General features: G+C 47.1%; 1 protein-coding gene across 5 annotated transcripts in view; it reads right to left on the bottom strand.

The window, feature by feature from the left end:
* The window catches only part of Uxs1 (UDP-glucuronate decarboxylase 1), a 74,286-nt gene extending 55,602 nt beyond the window's left edge, over nt 1-18,684 (bottom strand). For 2 of the 5 annotated variants that reach the window (XM_040729242.1, XM_040729241.1), the window contains exons 1-2: nt 18,521-18,684; nt 1,692-1,719 (exon numbers count right to left, since the gene is read on the bottom strand). In XM_040729242.1, coding sequence (XP_040585176.1) covers nt 1,692-1,719; nt 18,521-18,614 — 122 coding nt within the window. In that variant the 5' untranslated portion in view covers nt 18,615-18,684. Of the gene's footprint in view, nt 1-1,691; nt 1,720-14,663; nt 14,805-18,130; nt 18,150-18,520 lie in introns of those variants that run through there. The other 3 variants (XM_040729240.1, XM_040729239.1, XM_040729243.1) reach the window with 2 other exon arrangements.
* Nucleotides 18,685-20,740: the final 2,056 nt, after the last annotated feature.

Here is a 20,740-nt window from a genome sequence, read left to right on the forward strand (position 1 = left end):
CTTGCTCAAGTACTGATCACCACTTCCAGATCTCCCCAGCAGGGGGCACAGAAGAGGAAAATAAGACAGTGTGAGGGAATCTCCTCAGGTCTATGAACAAATGGGCTGTGTCGTCCCATGTGTCCCCTGCCCTTCACAACCCCCCCCACCCCACCCCACAACAGACTGTTTCAATTAAGCTAAATACTCTTACTGCCATGTTACCCCCAACAAGAACTTTTAAGACACAGGGTGTAGCATGTCTATAGGAGTCTGTGTTTGTCTACTGGGCTTTCTCAGGGATTTAACACAAAATGGAGTTATTCCAAGGAAAAACAGAGTACCTTTAAGTGAGACCTGAGCACCCCACCTATCCACACACAGCCGCCTTTGTTAGGGGACACACACTGGCAGTGGGGATCAGATCAACACAGCCCCAGCAGCCTTGCAAGCAAAATCAATTCCACAAAAAGAGGTTGCTGGGGGTGGGGAAGCCAGCTTGTTTCTTGTGTGCAGCTTGAAGATCCCAATGCCAGCTTCCCCATCAGGAACAGCAGTGCTACTCTTCAGTGTCCCCATACCCGGAGATAGCAAAGTGGAGCAAAAGTCTCTTTAAGCAGACAACTGCACTATGGTAGTTATGCTTGTCAAATGAATGCCTACTACTCTTCAGCTGTGCTTTTTAAGTGTTGCTTTTTAACGTGGCACACAAGGATTCTTACTTGTACAAGTATCCCTACTGCCTATTAAGAAACAAAATTTAGAAAGGCAGCTTGGTAGTACACGGCTATAATCCTAGCACTCGGGAGGCTGAGGCAGGAAGATCATGTGCTTGAGGGAATCTAGGCTACACTATAAAGTCAAAGGTAGCCTGTCCTACACTGTAATATTCTGTCCTAAACAAAACAAAACAGGAATAACGACCAAACATGCACACTCAAACTAAAGGGTCCCACAAGCCTTAACATTACCCAGACAGGAAGGAGGTTTTGACAACCACATCTAGTGGAGACCAAGTATCTTTAACCTGAAAATCCAAACATCTAAAACCCAAAATACGCTGAAATCTGAAACAAGGTGAGCATCAATAAGAAACGACCACAGCCTGACCTCAAGTGCGAGGTCAGAGTCAAAACACAGGCTCACCAAAAGCATCTCTAAAGTCACTTTCAGGCTATGTATGTGGAAGAGACATGCATCCTATCCCACACAGTTTCATTATACATGCATACATATACCAAAACACGAAAAAGAAAATCAACCCCTCTAAGATCTGAATACTTCTGGTCCAAGCAGTTTGGACCGAGGGAAGGCTCAAGTTGTAGCTGGCTCCCAGGGGCAAAAAGTCAACTATGATTTCTAAGACATCACCCTTCTGGAAGAGCTGTGCAAAAGGTCCTATGCTCTCACTCAAGCCCCCCACAATGCACTTCCCATGTGAGAAGTAAAGGGGAGTGTACACTGTGTGCATCTACGGAGGAGAGGGATGGGGGCAGACAGCACAGTGGTCATCATTGCCATCTGAACTTCACTGGGATAACATCTAAAACAAGTTGCATCCCTTGAAAATACCACATAAGAAATGAAACACCCAGATGTGTGAACAGCATAGCAGCTTCATCAAAAATATTCAGTTAACTCATGATCCAACTGAGTTACAAACTGACCCTGTAAAACCCAACCATAATGCCCAAGCAATTAAAAAGAATTACCTCATGTTAACAAAGTTGCCCCAAACAGCTGTAAGAGAAAGGAGAAGAAAAGAAAAATCAGTATTTAAATCGATAATATTCAGGGATTCCAACTGACTAAACTTTAATTTTTATATGCTTTATAAAGTTCACTAAAAAAGAATTCACAAGGACAATAAAACATATACCATTTTCAGGAAAATCAAGACTATAAAAAGTGGAAAATAAGATTCCTATGTAGTTTTGCAGCTCTGGCATTTGGAACTCAGTGATATGTTTTGAAAAATATTTTGTCCCCAACACTTTACTTAAGAAAGACCCATTCGTAAAAATAAAAGTCAAAGAACTGCACACCTTAAAGAACCCGGGTTTGATCCAAGCTCTCCCTGTGCTTGTAGCTATGGCTGGAGCCCAGAGAAGCTCTCTGGAGCCTGAAGTGGAGGCCTGGTGGTGGGAGTCCATCCCTTCAGCACTTACAACCTCTTCCTCCAACAGCTCTTCCCTCTCTAGCGGGTATCTACCAGGTGACTGAGCACAGATGCCTCTAGTAACTGCATGGAATTAGTCCCAACCCAACAGTGACATCTTACCACAAGACAACTAAACACATCAAAATGTTGAGAATCCCTAATTCAAGGTCCGGAATCTGAAATGTGCCCAAATCTGAAACTCTGAGCCTTACCATGGTGCTACTACAATCAGGAAATTTCATGCCCTGAAATTCAGTTTCATGCTCAAAACCATTAAAAATAGTATATAAAATTATCTTTAGGCTGCAAGTATAAGAAACAAGTGAACTGTGTGTTTAGAGTCAGTTCCCTTCTGAAGACGGTTCAAAGACATACAAATACTCTTTTAAGAAACAAAACAAAACAAAACAAAACAAAACCTCTGGAGGGGCTGGAAAGGAACTGGCTGCTCTTTCAGAGGACCCAGACCCAGGTTCAATTCTCAGCACATACACAGCAACTCACAACTGTCTGCAATTCCAGTTCCAAGGGATCTGACACCCCCACACCAAAGCACATTAAATTAAATTTAATTAATTATTTAAAAAAGAAATTTAAAAAAACCTGGAAATCAGAAACCTGTCTGGCCCCAGTTACTTTGGCTAAGGGATACAGAGCCTCCTAGACTATGCAACATCACTTTACCGAGCAGAGGACAGTTTCATGGACCCCTTTGCTGTGAGTGCTCAGTGCTAATGGTCTGACCACAGTCCTCTGTCTTCTCTCCTTCCGGGTAAGAGGAATTCACACACAATGGTTACAAATGTCCTTGCTGACAGGGCTGGGCTCAGTGTGGACTGGGGGAGACCTGAGGTTAGTATCCAGTGGGTCCAGGCATCTTCTTGTTGTCATTAGATACTGACTTAGGATCGTTATCCAGAGCATCCCTCACAAGAAGTCTCACTGTCGAGAGGGGGAATACGGCTGACGAAAGAAGAAAAAGCAGCTCTCTCCAAGGAGATGAGGAAAGTACTAGGGGGTGAGATGGGACCTCAACAAGCTCACTAGTGGGAAACAAGAAATGGGAGATATTAGAGACAAACTAGGTAGAGTAGTTCTAAAATGTCTGCTATTGCCTGTTTTTTCATTCAGCCTCATTATGTAGACCTGACTGGCCTTACTAAGTAGCCCAGGCTGGCCCCAGACTCACAGATCTGCCTGCCTCTGCCTCTCAAGTACTGGGACTAAAGATGTGCATCACCACACTCTGCTTGGTCTTATTCTGTAGCCTAGGCTGATAAGAACCTGTGGCAATCCTCCTAGCTCAAACTTTTCTGAGTGCTGAGATCATTAGTACAAGCTACCAACACCCAGACTGTTTTTGCTTAAAAACTTTCTTCAGAGAATAATGGCACTGTGCTCATTTCCACAACTGTCCCCTAAACTAGTCCCCCAAAACTCTGATGCCATGTGGCAAATGTTCCAGAGTGATATTAACTTCAAGGAAGTCCTTGGTAGACAGTAAGCCTACTTCCCTATGAAGGACACTCAGCAGTTCAGGAAAATGAGGAGCTATTGTCACCATTCATTGCTTTGGCCCAGAATGCTTTAATTTAGAAAATATTCAAACTAGAAATTATACAAACAGAAGGCACCCTGAGCACATTTTCAAGTATAACTGGCAAAGAAAGTTCCAGGATGATGTTGCTGCACCCATTCTGCTACTGGACAGGCAAGTGCTTGCCTCTAGCTCTTCTGAGTGTGTGTAGTGAACTGAAATGCTTATCTGACGTATAGCTCTATCAGCTAAGTGCTCCTGGCAAAGCTCTACGGTGTTGTCATGAAGGGACTGTCTTAGTCACTGTGACAAAGCACCAAGAACAAGGCAACTGTCTGAGTCACCGCTCTATTGCTGTGAATGGACATCATGACCAAGACAACTCTTATCAAAGAAACCATTTAACTGGGGGTTAGTCTCAGCAGTTTAGTCCATTATCATCATGGTGGGGAACATGGCACCAAGCATGGCACTGGAGCAGTAGATGAGTTACATCCTGACCCACAAGCAGAGAGAGTGAGCAAGATGGCCTGGCATGGGCTTTTGAAACCTCAGGGACAATTCTGTTCCAATAAGGCCACATCTCCTCATCCTCCCCAAACAGTTCCACCAACAGGCGACCAAGCGTTCAAACATATGAGCCTATGGTGGCCATTCTCATTCACACCACCACAGGAGCTCCAAGACTGCATTTGTAATACTTGTTCCAAGGGAGGGTGGCTCTGTGTCCCTCTCTGAACTCCATGGGCTTTGTGCTGCTTTGACCACAAGGAAATCAGAAGTGACTGCTGGGACAGTCAGCCTGGTGGCCCTTAGTCACCGTGGAAGAAGGCTGGATGGGGACTATTGTAGACACACTGACAGCCAGTGCTGAGGATGTTGCTCCTGAGCTAGCCAAGAAGCCACACGCTGGTGAGTCTTCCCAGTGGCTGTCCAATTTAAATCTAACCAAAGTACCAGGCATTAGAAAACATCAAAGACTCGCCCCCCCCCCCTTGTGAATTTCCAACCCACAAAGGCCATGATACACTGTAATGGTAGTTAAGTGGTAAAGCAGCCTGAATTGGAACAGGGCTGGGTTCGTCACCTCCTTTACCTCCCAGATGTCCAGGCAACAGTCTCAGTCCTCAAACAGAAGCAGCCCCTGCTGGTAGATCCTGAACACCAGTTACAAAACCCTTAGGCTTACATCATAAAGTCCTACTACTCTACAGCTATGGTTTGAATGTCCCTCCAAAATTTGTGCTGTAATTTAACTACCACTGTAGCAAGCAGCCTCTCTAACCCAGAGTACCTTCTGTGTCTCAACACAAATGGGTCTCTCTGATGGAAAGCAGGAAGATGCTGAGGCAAATCGCTCTGCGCCATCCCCAAGTGCTACTGTGCAGGATTCTAGGGCAGTTGGTTGGTAAAAGCCTACCTCCACACTCAGCCCAGCAAAGTCATGCATGATCACTGCAGTCCAGCATCATGACCGAGGCAACTTGCAGAACAAGGGTCTATTTGGGATTACAGTTCCAGAAGGGTAAGAGTTCCATCATGATAGGGAAGAGGTAAGCCTGTTTTCATGTTATGCTGAGAGCATACCCACATCCTTTACTATATGACCGAGTAGAGAAAGCAACTCCAGTGACACAAGACTTTCCAGTGACACACTTCTTCTAACAAGGTTACACCACCTAAATTCCCCAAACAGAATTTCCAACTGGAGATCAAATATTCAAATGTCCCAGGCTATGGGGGACATCTTACCACACTGGTGAAAACCAGATTGTCCCTGCCCCATATTCCTGAGCAGGCTGCTGGAAGAACTCTCTGTAATAAGGCTCTGCCACCACTTCCCTGGACTTATCTCCAGGGCATCACACAACCGCGAATACTCTCTTCACAAAGTGCCATCAATCCCCTGCCTCTAGCTTCTCAGATCCTAACTGTCCCCTCTGATGCTCCTTTTGGGTCCTTCCTCTGTTCCACTGCAGAGCCCTCACCTGCACAGGAAGGACAGGTCCCTGTCCTAACTACCTGCACGTACACCATGTAGATTACATTAGCCAGGAATGACTCGAACTTGGTGTGGTGACTGCTTTTAAATGTCAACTTCTCACAAGTTTGAATCACCTGAGCAGTGTCAATTGAGGAACTGTCTTGACTGCCCTTGACTGATGTGGGGAAGGCTCACCCCAAACGCAGACAGCACCTTCAGGTAGCAGCCTAGGTAAAGAAGCCATGGAAAAAAGAAAATCACTTGTCTACTGATCAGTTGGCCTTGCCTCTTGCTACCAAATTAATTTACTTTGTTGCTGCTATTGATTCTTTCTCAGATAATAGAACCAACACTTCCTGTCTTCCAATGTGGGCTGAGGACCAGTGGTTCTCCAGGAATCCTCCAGGTCTTTGGCATCAAGACAGGTACTGCTGAGGCACCAGCCTTGCAAACTAAGCAAACACCAGATTCTTGGTCTTCTCTGGTATAATGCAACAGTTGTTACTATTTCTAGAGTATTGTTTAAACTAATATATTCTAATAAATGTGTGTGTGTGTGTGTATTCTATAGGATGTTCATGTACGTATCTGTGTGTGTGTATATTCTATGGTGTGTGTGTGTGTGTGTGTGTGTGTGTGTGTGTGTGTGTGTGTGTGTGTGTGTGTATTCTACAGGCTGTTCCTCTAGGGAACACTAACTAGTACAGATGGCAAGGAGAACTTTACAGCTGACCTTAAAACCCTGAGACAGTCTTTAAGCTATGGTTCTATCACTAGTCCTGGACCCTGTAAGAACCAGTTTGCAGGAGCAGAACTCTCATGCTGAAGCTCCTCATGCAAATGAGGACACAGTTTTTAGTGTTCAGGCATCTGTACTGGCCTGTCCTTGGGGTTCTCACAGGGTACGCCCTCAGTTGCAGCCACTAAGAGCACCACCTGTGCATATTCAAGATATTCCCCTTTAAAAGGGCCCTGCCCACCTCCCATCCTCCTCTTTCTTTCTCTCCCTCTTCCTGTCTTTCTTCTTTCCTGCTGTTCCTGCCCTGGAGGCCGGTCTTCCCCTTTTTTATGATTCCTTTCCCTAATTAAAAAAAAACAAAACAAAACACTTGAACTCTGTCCCATGGCATCCTTCTCTCTCGCACAACTTTTTAAAAAATTACAACAACAGTAGGATGTATATGTACCTGAGTTCTGGGCAACCACCAGATGAATGGGATGCTCTGCAGAGACAGCTTTCCTCCGTATATAAAAAGGGCAAATCAGAGAAAAACTGATGGTCTAAAGCCACCAGCACTGAAAAGGGTCTAAGTGTTGTTTAGAGACACAGGATGTAAAGAAAGCTATTCGGATGGCACAGACAGACACCTGTGGGGAGGGCACCTGGGTTAGCTAGAAGGGAAGAGCCTCTCCAAGTTTCCTGGGTTATTTGAACATTATCGTTGTGAACTAAAACTAAATCTCAGAAGGCCATGTAGAAGTTCCACAAGCCCAGAACCTTTCTATCCAGCTGCAAATTGCCCTTAACCCTAGGAGCCTGGCACGCGGCAGTAAGAGGTGACAGAGAAAAGCTTGCTGGAAATAGGCATTCATAACAGTGATGTGACTAATTCCTAGAGCCGACACTGAGCTTCATTCTGTCTGCAGGTCTCTGCCACAGAGCCACACCGTTCCTGCCATCTGCAGCAGAACATGCATGGGTCCTGTGTCACACTCAAAGTTCTGGTCTTTGGAATCTACTCTTAACACATGCATATCCCAGGCTTTACAAGTTTGGAAAACAACATGGAATTTGGTGAAGACAGTAGGAAGAAACAGAAAGAAATACACCAAACAACTTTTCATCTCCAAACAGCGAAACTTCTTTGACGAGTCAGTCATGGTAGACCTTACATAAAATCACAGCACTTAGGAGGCTGAGGCAAGGGGACCATGAGTTTGTGGCCAGCCAGGCTGTACAGCAAGTATCTGGGCTACAGGGTAAGACTCATTCTAAAACAAACAAGGAACAGTTGACTTTGCAACTATCAAGAGACAAACATTTAAGGAGCATAAACTCTCCTTTATATTCACCAAGGCACCTCAGATACCAACAGAGACCTGGATGGTTTTTCAGGAAATACAACCATACGGTTTCTCTGGCTTTTGCTTGTTAAACAGATGTAGAATGACCCTAAGAACATGAGGCAATATCTCCTCTCAAAGAATGAAATATACCTCCCCTGATGCTACTAAAGGAGTATTGCCTCTTTAGATTTTCTTATGAAAATGGAACTGTTAAGAAGAGAGCAAGAAAGGAAGAAAATTATCCCCAGCACCCTAGCATCAGACAAGGCCTGTGGGAAAAGCTGTTAAAGCATCTGGTACCCACAAACTCAAGTGCCATCAGGCCTCATCATTCAAGAGTGCAGACTGAAGAGGCAGAAGAGGAAGGCAGTACTTGAGGGCCCAGCACAGAGCAAGCCACGCCAGCCTGGCTGTCAGGTTGCTGATGTAGAAAACAGACAGACACCAGTGTGCTGCTGCAAACACTGTTTTCCACCTGCATCTACATCTCACCACCGACAGGGCTTGAGCACAACCTCAAAGATTCATGCTTAGATCCATAAATCAGCGTCCCCATCTATAAAACAGAGCACAGTTCAACTCCCCACTGTAGGACAGCCAGGTGACCGAGCGGGCCACCACTCCTGCTCCAGTACCCACTGTTACAGTTGTACTAGTGGGTGGGGATAGAGGCAGACAACACAAGCCAGTGGGGGCCTGAAGAGGGCATGGGATGCCTGTGCGTGCGTGCGTGCGTGCGTGCGTGCATGTGTGTGTGTGTGTGTGTGTGTGTGTGTGTGTAGTGGGGGTGGGATTTCCTGCACCACATTTAGAACCCAGGAGAGTCCTTTTAAGTAATTAAGGAGCACTGGAGTGAAGGGAGCGGGTACATAACTACACAATCACAAAGGAAACTAAAAGGAAACAGATCCTAATGTGGCAGAGTCCCCTTTAGAGGACCCCTCAGAGTTCATGGCCAGGCCTACCACTAATTCCCACGGGCATCCCAGGTATGTGTCCTTTCTCCTGGCTAGAGCTGAGTCGCCCACCCCCTCCCCACATCTCTGATCTGCTGCTGCTGCTGATGTAACCCAGCTGCCTGCTAGATTGTTTAAAACAAAAACATAAGTGAAACCCAGGCACCTACAGTATTTATGTCAACGAGAGTTGGCGTGTTCTGTTTGCAGCTTCTGAAATGCTATAAAAATGCCCAGAGATGCTAAGAATAGCACCGTAAGATCTCAGCACCCTGACAACACAGTTTTTCTTCACTGGCAAGCCAGACTCCCTCTGAGAAGAAGGCTGTTTGGAGAAGGCCAAATGCTTTCTGTTGTTGCTCTACTTTACTTATTTATTTTGGTTAAAGAAACTCAAAATAGCTAAACCAGGAAGGAAGAAGAAAAAAAAAAGCAACAACAACTGATCAATAAATCTGAAAGCCACTCTGAGTAGAGCCTCCACTGCCCTTCTGACCTTAGAGTCCCTTCATGTCAAACACCCACCCCGGCAGTTTGTTCCATGTTCTTTACACACACTGGCCTTTCTGCACAGTAAGTTTTGAGTGTATATATCCCTGAAAAACATAGAGCATAGATGCTTCATTTTCTAGGGGAAATAGCAAGGCTTGTCCCAAGTTATACTTTCCTGAAGAAGGACAGATGAAACCACTCTTTGTAAAAAGAGAGACAGCCCTAAGTGACTGCTCCTTTCCTGACGCTCCTCTGTTCTCTCCAGTGTTCTTAAAACTGTCGCATTTGCAGAATGTAAAGGACATTTTTAAAAGGCAAAGGTGGCACGAATGTGGGTCCGGTGCACACACCTGGTGACGAGTCTCGGCAACTAGACACTTATCCGCGGGAGCCATGCGACTTCGCAGCAAACATTCCTGGATTTGTGTGAGTCAGCTCAGGCAGCTGTGACCAAGTTCCCAACTCCACGACTAACAAAAACCTAACTGTGCTTCACCCAGTCCCGAGACTAACAACTGTGAGAACAAACAGGCGTTTGTCTTATGAGAGCTCACTGGTTTGTGGATGACACGTTCTTAACAAGTGGTTACATGGAGGACTTACAAACCAGCCCTCTGGGCCATTAATATTCATGAGACCTCCAACACCAAGGCCCAATCACTTTCCAGGGCTCCACTTTCTCAACATTTGAATTCCAGGCTTCTGCCAGGTCTACCACCAACATGCAGCATCTATGAGAGGCACAGAGGCAACTATCAGGGCAGAGAGGCCAATGTGAGCTTCTGCTCCAAACCCACTGACCTTCCATGTTCTGCCTCTGCTGGCTTCAGACCTCAGACCTGTGCCCTGCCTCCTGCTGCTCTGGCTCATAATTCCCCTTCACCTGCAACTCCAATACCCAAATACTTTCTACCAGCTGAAAGCTGACCTTGCACTGACAATGCCCTGTTCCTTCAGGTTCTAATGGCCTGTTTCTCAAGGCACTCTATCTTGACCAAGTTCTAAAGAATGACACGAGAAACAGGAAACTGTTAACAATGGAGATACTCAGATCCACACCAGCAACCCACTCACCAATTTTCTAAATGCCAATCTGAGTTTCCAACAAATGCATTCACTCTGCCACCAAGACCTCTGAGGAAAAGGGCTTTCTGCCATGGAGCTGTTCCCACCTGACACACCATCTGTCACCTGACCAACTGCATGGCAGGAGTTCCTGAGACCCTCTCTCGCAGTGCTATAGGAGCGACAGAACTCGAGGACACTCTGCTTATAATTACTAATGCATCATCTGTCTTATAACTTGCCTGTTTGTTTAGAAAGGACAGAACCGGAAACAGTCAAATGAAGCAGCAGTACACGCCAAGGTGGATTTGGGGTAGCAGCCATGCCCTCTTCAATTCCCTTCCAAAGCCATTCCAGCAGCATCACCAACCCAAGGAAGAAACTCAAATCTCACTGTACCAAGGTCTGTGGCCAGCAATCTCCAGGTCCAGTGAGTGGGGTTGACACTTCCAGTTCAATGGCAGTCTTCCTTGTGACCAGCCTGCTTTGGGGTACTTGTAACACAGGCTAAGCCAACTCACTGGCATAAGCTTGAGTAATTTAGGAAGGGGCAGAAGACATCCCCATCACTTTGTAAATTCCAAGGGTTTAGGACAACTGTGCCAAGAACCCAGAGCAAAAAACAAATGTATCCTTGTATTGTGTGACACTGTCATTTCCAATGTAAAGGGCAGCTAACACCCCAATACAGACTCAACAAATGAGAGGAAAGTATACTAAAACCTCAGTAGTAAAAGGCATAGCAACAGCTTTCAAACATCTGAAAGATGCTAAGCCACTCAAAAAGAGAAGTAGAGAAGGACAGATTAAAACTGTAGGGACAGCGTTAGGTGGTGACTTAGCTACGGATCTACTGCTATGAAGAGATACTGTGACCAGGGCAACTTACTAAAGCAATAATTTAGTTGGAAGCTTACAGTTTCAAATGGTGAATCCATGATCATCACAGCTCGGAACACGGCAGTGGACAGGCAGACATTGTGATGAGCAGTAGCTGCTAAGAGCTTACACCTGATCCCCAAGTTGGAAGCAGAGAGAGGAAGAGACTGGGAATGGCTTGGGCTTGGGCCTCAAAGTCCACCCTCAGTGAAACACCTCCTCTAACAGGGCCACATAACTCCTAATCCGTTCTCAAACAGTTCCGCCATCTAGAGATCAAACACTCAAATATACGAACCTATGGGAGCCACTCTCATTCAAACCGCCATAGGTGGCTAGACCAGCCTTGGCAGAGCATCCTGGAGGCCAACAGTAGGGCAAAAGGAGAAGGCCTGAGCCCCATCTCTGGGTCTAGGTAGAGACAGGCCTTCCAAACTGCCCCCCAAATTATACATTACAAAGACACCATTGCTTGCCTTCTCAAATTAATTTAAAGTGGCCTGTCAATTACCTGGCCAGAGGACCACCCTTCTTTCATGCAAGTTGACAACAATAATTAACCCTTTAGTGACATATATGTACACATACGTCCCGGAGCGCTTCCCTCCATGGAGGTGCTCACCTCAGCCTTAATGCTAGCCCTCTAAGCTTAGCCAGCTTGTTGGAGTTCTACCTCAAGGGTAACTTGTTTTTCCCCTCTCTGCTTTTTTGGATAATGTCCAAAACCCTAAGCTTGCCAACCCGGACGCTCTGGGCAGTCTCTAGAAGCCTGGCCCTGCCCCCACACTCTCTAGGCTGCTTCCCTGCTTTCTGTAGTCTAACTCCTAAACTGTAACTCTCCTCCTCTCCGGAGCTCTCTGCTGCTGAGCCTGCCTGCCCTCCCGACTTCCTCCTCTCTAGTCCTTCTTCTAGCAGCCACGGGGATTGACAGCTCGCCCACCCTCTTGGTTTCCTCTCTCCAGATTACTTGCCAGTCTGCTTGTAAGTACTTCTGTGGATGAATCTAAAAACCAACAAAAGGGAACCCCTACTTCCCTTTTCACACGTGTGTAAAAAAATAAATATTTGCAAATACATTCTTTGGGGGGGCACTTCTCTTGAAACTGGGGGAAGCTTGCACAGAAGTGTGTCCGCTGCAGGAGTATTTGAAAACCACACCCCTTCCCTATAGTATACTGGTCCTGAAAAATAAAGCACTGTTCAGAGGCTATACACATCAATAAAAAGGGGTGGCCTCCACAAATTCTCACGCATCTCAACCAGGTGATACGTATGCATACACAGAAGTATGCCTACATTTGCAGAACCCAACAGAAGATGGATAACCAGGCTAATGAAGGGAACCACATAGTGAAGCAACAGAAAGAGACAATTTGGAGAGTCTTGCTCTGTGCCATGTACACGGCTTACACATTGTAAATACCCGTCACAAACTGAAAAACGCCTGCGCAGGCTGGCCGAGCAGCCCAGCACCTTATCTGCCGTGAGCAACTTCCCCTCGGGATCCAGATTGTGGGTGCTACAGGACTCTGCGTTTCTTTGCTACTGCCCAAGGACACTCAAGGATTGTAGTGCATACTATTAGCCTGGAAAAAAGACCCAAATTCAAAAATCTGAGGTCTGGTTTCTACTGAATTTAAACGACTTTTAGCAACACTATAAAACTGAAAATTTATCATCTGAAACAGTATTAGTATTTCACCTGCAGACAGAACAAATGAGTAAACACATTGATGCTGGCAACAAGATTTTCACTGTGGGCAAAAGGAAATGGGGGAGGGGAGAAAGGGAGGGAAGAGGCCAGCCACCCTGAAATTTATATTGGAAGTATCAGCAAAAACAAGAGCTGCATTTCCGGGCTATGCACAGTGACAGACTGAAGGACATGCACTGGTAAGTGAAACAACACGACAGCCCTTCCAGTCCATCAGGTTTGACATCACCAACAGAAGAAGCAACTCAACATTACTTGTCTTGTGGTGTGATGATATCAGTTAGCAAGCATTAATTATGAAAACTGGTTTTGGTGCTAGACTGTACTATATCCCAAGTCTGTAATAGAATGTACACCCAAGTTTAATAACAATGAAGCTATCAGATAAACCCAAAATAGGAGTGTTCTGTAAGGTGACTGACATGCGCTTTAAATGTCTAAAAAGGTAAGTATCATGAGAAACCTGTGTGTGTACACACAAGGGTGTGAATAAGGCTATTCATTCAAGAAGTTTATGAGACATGGCAACCAAATGACATGCAGCACATCCACCTTTACTGAGTTCTACATTTAAAAAGCAAAAACAGACCGAGGAGACGGCTCAAAGGGTCAAGTGCGTGTCACACAGGCACGAGGACCTGAGTCTGAATCCCCAGCAGCAATGTACAAGAGCTTATGCAGACAGCAGTGCAGGTCTATAGAATCCCAACACTAGGGAGGCAGAGACAGGAGGATCTGACCGAGGGCTTGCTGACCAGTCAGTCTAGCCATATCAGTGAACTCCAGGTTCAGTGAGAGCTCAAAATCAAGATGGAGAGGAACTGAATTGCTCCATCGTTTAAGCCACAGCTAATTGCCATGACAGAGGAAGAGAAAACCACAGCAACAACTTAGCTTGCTTTCACACCAGAACACAAGCCCAAAGGTGAGGGTCAGCATTCTTGTTCTGTCCTGGGCAGGCCGTGAACGTGACCATTGTTCAAGGCCACCAAGAAGAGAGAAAGTGCTACCAGAGAAGAGACAGTAGACTAGAAACAGTGACTACCAGGGTACAGGGCAAAGCCTGACATCTTCCGGGAACATCAAAACTGGCTCCACGCTTCTCAAACAATACTAAAAGTTGGGAAGGAACAGACAATGCTTCCAAACTCTGAAAAGATGCTTTTCTGGAATTCCACCTTCATTTAGCCCCTAAATACGAACACAGAAAAGTCCCTGTGGATAAAGTGTCAAAGTTCCCAAGTGTAGGCAGAGCCAGGCAGACGGGACCATTGAGGCTGGCAGCCTATCCCCAGCCACATCTCTGGAAGGTACCAACACGAGAATGCCCTAATACTTACAAGCAGCCTGGACAAAGACAACTGGCAAAAAAAGAAATAAAAAAAAAATCACATTGGATCAGTCACAATACAGAGAGAGAAAACACATTTAAAAGGGGAGAGGGGAGACAGCCAACAACAAAAACACAGGGCATGCATTTAGTCATGCATGTAAACAACAAATGATCTCAAATATACTGTGTGGGCATGGGGGTGGGCTCAGCAACAGCACGGTGGAGGGGGAAGACAGCCAACGCCAGACCACTTTCTAAAGAATGAAGGCACGAGTTACAGTTCCATCTGGAAAAATGAAGACGCACAGGATTCAGAAGTCCAGGAAGACCCAAACCACCAAAATCAGGAGCCCAAAGCGGGGAGCCTGGTGATGAGTGCTGGGGGAATGGTGACAGAGGAGGCTGCTGGAGCCCAAAGCAGGGTGCCTGGTGATAAGTGCTGGGGGAATGGTGACAGAGGAGGCTGCTGGGTCACACCTTGCAGAGGTTGTCTGACCTGAGACCTTGTAGAGACTCATCAGATCTTCTCCGCTTCTATCCAGGGTGAACACCGAAGGCACCACTGGCAAGCATTCTGAACCTCTGCCAGGTACATGGAAGGTTGTAGTGAATTTCAGCTCGTTCCCTTGGGCTCTCTCAATGCGCACTGCCTGAAGTACCGCCTGGGCTAGGGAACGCTGTGCAGATAAAAAACATCTATCTGCATGCATGAAGAAGAACTCAAGTGCAACACTGACTCAGTCTAGGGTGACACATACTCACTGCCCTGGTACGGAAGGTACATGAGGGCGAGGACAGCAGGTTGGCCACAGCAGGCGCAAAGGCTAGGAGAAAGACCAGGGCTCAGAGAACTTGAGCTCTGCTGGCAGAACACAAAGAACATCTCTAGAAAGCAGACTGAAGGTGATAGTGCTGTAATTGTGTGTGTTTGTGTACTGTCACACAGAGGTAACAGGGGTGTTCTATTGTAATGGGGGGCAGGGTTATTAAAAAGGAGAAACAGAGATTAGGAACCAAAGGCATACCAGGACTAGTCAATAAATCTTCCCTGCTGAGGACAACACACTTGGCTGCGGGACACAGAGAAATCAAGTTGGAATCAATATGAAAAAGTCCCCTCTGCGGGCCAGCTTTCATTGTGGCAAAAGGTGTTACACAGGCCACTGGGGGGGTGAAAAGTCATTGATGTGTTCTCACAGGTAACCCTCATGCTATATATGTAATACCCACCTTCCAGGCAAGATGCGCCCAGAGTTGCAATGATGTCACAAAAGTTATAGAGGGCAACTGACTGCTTTGGATTGGTCTGAAACCTGACCCACAAGAATGAATCCAGGCCTACTGCTATAAAGCTGGCTAAAAGACCACAGCTCAGAAGGTTGCAGGCTCCAGGGCTGAACCCAATGCTGCAATGTGTTCTGCTAAAAGGACATGTTGTCAAACTGCTTGTAAGTACTTATGTTCAGACCCACAGGTCAGGGTTGCCCTTAACCTTGGCCAGAGAAGCTTCTCTCGGTGTTAATGAAGAGATCTGGCCAACCTGCTGACATGAGTGTCTGTCGAGTGCTCAGTTCTAAATATCTACATCACTCCTCCCCAACACTCAGGGAGCACCTTAGAAAACAGGAGGAAGAACAAACCAAAGGGCTGATGGATAGGAAGGAGTGCTGTCTTTCGGATACGACATAACCACTATACCCATGAGCTCATTCAGCTATGGTTACCTATGCAAGACCAAGTCAACAGGATGGGTCAACATTCCAACCAGTCAGCACTACCTTGACTTAGAGCATTACTAAAGACAACAACAAAATGTAACAGGGTTGGGGATATCTAGGAGAGAGGGGGGTGTACAGGATCAGGATACATTGTTTACATGTGTGAAATTGCCACAGAACAAATAAAAGATATTCTATTCGAAAAGAAATCACAGGTGCTGCCACAGACTATGTTTTCAGCATCCTCTGATGGAACCCATAGGAAGCCCTGTAACATCTTCCTGGTAAAGCAACTCAGACTTATCATTACTACTCATCATTAATACGGTCTCCAACCTAGTCTTTAAATCCTCAGAGCTACACTCAGCACCCACTTGCTGAGCTGGACCAAGACTTCGATGGCGAGCTAGCTAGAGCTTGCAGGTCTAGGTAGCTTTTGTTGTGCTGGGATTCCACATTCCCAGAACACTACTCTTCCTTGAGTTACTAGACTTACTGTTCGCTCCTCATCGCCCCAGCACCTCTGCAAGCACTGCTTTCTCTGGGAAGCATTTCCTCCTGCTAGCTCCTACATATCCTTCATTCTGAGCTCACCCCCTGGTTTGTCAGGGAAACCAGTATCCGTGAGGGCTCTCACTTGGGAGTCCCTGCCCTACACTTTGAGCATTCCCTCCTGTCACGTCAGTTTGCGGACTTAACCTTATTTGCAGGAGTACTGGATCCATGCCCTTCTCTTCCTGGCAAATGGCTTTCAAAGCAGGATCTCCCTCAGAAGGACATCTGGGTTACCAAGAATCTGAGGCTACCCTGGACCATGGGGTGAAACTAAACCAAACCAAAACAAAACAAAAATTCTCTACACCACAACAACAGCATCTTAGGAGAAGCTATTAGAAGTGGAAAACCTTCAGGCCACATCCCAGAGCTGCCGAATGAATATAAAACAGTTTTTAAAAACCGCACCGGGTGACTCTGATGCACTAAAGCGTGGGAAGCCTGTGCTGAATGACTGGGTCCAGGTTGGGTAGCACCAAAGCAAAAGCCTGCACTCACGCTGTGCCTTTGCTGCCGCCACGTTCAACAACTGACAACGTTCAAGACCGAGCGAAACGTGCTGGCGGGGCTGAACGGCTGGCAAAAACTCATGCTCCAGAAATCCCCTACTTAATTCTAAACGCCAACGCCTCACCATAGAAGCCCTCCGTAAGTAAATCAACACTGAAATTGTGTCCAAGGACCTGAGTTCTAAGCTCCAGATCTAAGCCTTTGGGGGGCTGGAATGAACATTAACTCAGGCTGATTTCTCCTGCTCTAAACTTTCTCCCCCATAAATTAGTAGTAATCATCATATTACCCACATCTTAAGGTATGTGAAATAATCAACTGTGGCGGCGGTGGCAGGATAAGAATCACACCTGCACATACAGTTAAGCACTCAGCTAACGTAGGCATTACTATTACCATAATAATAATTAATCAGCAGGAAGGGATCTTTTTCTTGGATGTGAGTTCTTTTCAATACAGATCACACTTGAGGCTAGTTCTCCCTTCCCTCCAGAAACCAATCAGGTCTACCAAGCAATCCAGACTTAAAACTTCTCCTAGCAACCAGAAGCCTTTCCAGAGCGTCCTGGCTCCTCCTCCTGGATCAGCTGAGCAGGCAGACTGCATCCAACTAGCACCTTCAACCCATCACTTTCTTAAGTACCTACTCACCTGGGAATCAGAGCCTGGAAACTCCATCACTTACCAGGTTTCATTTGAGTATGTCTGCCAAGGTGGCCAGGGTTTAGAAGCAGCTCACACTGAGAGCTAGTCTTAGCCCAATTTTAGTACTTGGTAAAGTATTAATAGCAGCTATTATATCCCCCACTGTATAGCTCAAAAACAACAAAATAAAATAAAATAGGACTTTGCCTCCTCTGATAAGCCGAGGGTCCCTCACCTGCCTTCACAGGCTGTGAGGACCCAAATGACACCCGCCCTGCCCAGTCCTCTATGCTGTGCCTCCTTCCCGGGCTTGCTTGGCCCTAGTCCCACCAGGAGTACCTGGCACGGAATGAGGGGCGGGGGGAGGGAGGAGGGGGCGGAGGGCCTGAACACCGGAGCATGGCAACACCGCATCCTCCTCGGGGTATGGCAACACTCGGCTCCCCCCCCCTAGAGTTAAATGCTGAGTAATTTTCCTGCACAGCAAACAGTCAGAGCGGGGACCCTGCCAATGGTAACAGTATTTTTATCCTACTTAGCCAGCACCGTCTCCCAGGGTGTTCCCGAGCGGCACTTTCCAGAATCGCTAGCCGGGACCGAGCGGGCTCCCCGGACGCCTTGAACACCGTGGCCAGTATGAGCTGCCGGGGGCAACGAGGTCGGTCGAGTCCGCAGTGTCTACGGCTCACGGAGCGTGACCACCGCGTCCGGGGCAAAGGCCCCACCACCGGCCACCAGGTCGGACGGCGGGCCTACGCGGAGATGCGCTGCAAGCAAAGCAACAGCGGCTCCACGGCACAAGTGCAGCCTCGTGGAAGCCGGGACCCGGCTCCCGGCCCTGCATAGTCCGCCGCTCGGCCGCAGCACCCGTCCCCCGCCGCCGCGCGGGAATGAATGGGCTTCCGCCCACCGCGCGCGCACTCACAGGCGGCGTAGGCGAGCAGCGCGATGCCCAGCAGCAGCTTCATCCTCCTGCGGTTGACTGAAGAGACCAGGCGCAGCAGCCCCTTGCTCACCATGCCCGGGAACCACACGGGTCCAGGGCCTGCCGCGCCGGCCAGCCGCTGCACAATGCGCGGCGGCCCGAGCCCCGCCCCCGCGCGCCCGCCCCGCCCCCGCGCGCTCCGCTTCCTGCCCGCTGAGCCACTGCGCTCGCGCGGCTCCGTCCTGGCCTCCGGCTCCGCCCACAACCAGACCCCGCCCTCCTCCTCCTCCTCCTCCTTTCCCGCAGGCGCAGTGCGGTGCCTGAGTTTTCTAAGACAGTGTCAACCAAGAAGGGAAGGGCGGGCGCCGCGGATAGCGCGGAGCGCGCACGCGCAGACCGATGTGTTTGCCAGCTCTGATCTGCGGTTGGGGCTCGCAGGTCGCGGAGGTGCGACAGTAGCCCTCGGGCGCTGGCGCCCTCCTATTACAGCGGAGGGCGATGCTGTGGACCCGCGCTGTCCGATCTGAAGAACTGGCTAGTTGTAGTTGATGGATCTGTCAATGAGCAGTTGCCCGGACTTCCGAGGTGTTCTTTTTGCTTAAGTTGCAACAGGACAGGAAAGTGATCCCAAGCACTGCCAGTGAATCGGCAACACTTTTCTTAGCATCGACAGCAGTTTCTTTTTTCTTTTTTAAAGATAAAGCGCATATTATCATAAAGGTGTTGCTAATCATAGAGATGTAGGACAAATCATGGTTAAAGGTGCCATGGAGGCAAAAGAGGAACCATTTGTTTGCAGGGAGTAGATAGCGGTTGACTATGATCCAAGTATACTGTATGCATGTATGAATGTATGCCACAATGAAGGTCATTGCAATTATCTTGTGTCAATAAAATTTCCAGGATAAAGAAAGATAAAACTGAGCGGTTTGCCAGAGGAAAAAAACACACGACCTTTGTTGTGTAGATTGTGATGCTGTGCAGTCTGCCTGTGAATCTTGATGTGAGGTGGTCCAGAATTCAGAATCCTCCTGCTTCGGACTCCCAAGTGCTGCGATTATAGGTGTGCGTCTCAGCCCTCTAGCCTGAATTAATTTCTTAGATAAAATTTATTGAATGCGTATCACAAACACATGGGTCATGGGGTCCATAAATATCAAGCTCACCATCGGATCCAAAAAGAAGTTTGTGTTATGCCCACCTGCCTTCCAAAGGCACTGGGAGCTGCTGATCTTCAGCCACCCCTGAGTCTCTTCCAACTCAATTGCTAAACTCAGTCATTGAACACTCTGCTTTGGCTTTATTAAAATCCCCCAAGACGAAAAAGCTGGGTGTCCTAGAGCACGCTTTTAATTCCATTACTCGGAAGCAGAGACAGAGGCAGGTGGATCTCTGTGACTTCAAGGCCAGCCTGGTCTACAAAGTGAGTTCTAGTGAGAAGCCCAGTCTCAAAAATAAATAGATAGATAGATAAAATCCCCAAGACAAAGAAATGGCTCAACAGGCAATAAATCAAATCATTTAAACAAGTCAATTCAAATATCTTCCCCTATTGGTCCCTCCCAGTAACTCATTCACAATCCGAGACCCATGGATCAGTGCCCATAAGGACAGTCATCCCGAGTTATCCTTACTTGCTTCTTGCAAGCCTAGCAACCTGCCTTTGAGGTAATTAAGGATTGTACTCTATGACAAAATGCCTGATATGCCTACTCCTGGGTTCCTAAAGAGTCCATTCCCTAAAGCAGACATGTTTGCAGCAACCATTTTCGGCATAGAGTTTGTGTTAAATCTATGGATTAAATATACATACATATAGGGGTGTGTGTGTGTGTGTGTGTGTGTGTGTGTGTGTGTGTGTGCGTTAGCACCATTGTATGCATGTACCAGTAGTAGATAGAAGAGTACATCAGGTATGGAAACGAAACTCCAGTCCTCTGCAAGAACAACAATCTCATTTAATAACCACTACGCCCCAAATCCATAGGGTTTTTTTTCCAGAAGGCAGTGGGGGGTCAGAGATCCCCCCACTCTATTAGGGTCCTGTGGTTATAGATTAAAGGTGAGCAGAGAGAGGAGAGAAGAGTTTGTTGGTATGTGCACTAGGCAGATTTCAAATTGATTCGACTGTCAGTAGGGTTTACTTGATTACTATATATCAATGTAAATAGACCAGAAGCTTTTATACAGACCTCCTTAAGCCTAGTCCTTCTCCTTGAT

Source organism: Mesocricetus auratus, unplaced genomic scaffold, assembly GCF_017639785.1.
Source record: "Mesocricetus auratus isolate SY011 unplaced genomic scaffold, BCM_Maur_2.0 Super-Scaffold_100021, whole genome shotgun sequence".
Classification (NCBI taxonomy): Eukaryota; Metazoa; Chordata; class Mammalia; order Rodentia; family Cricetidae; genus Mesocricetus; species Mesocricetus auratus.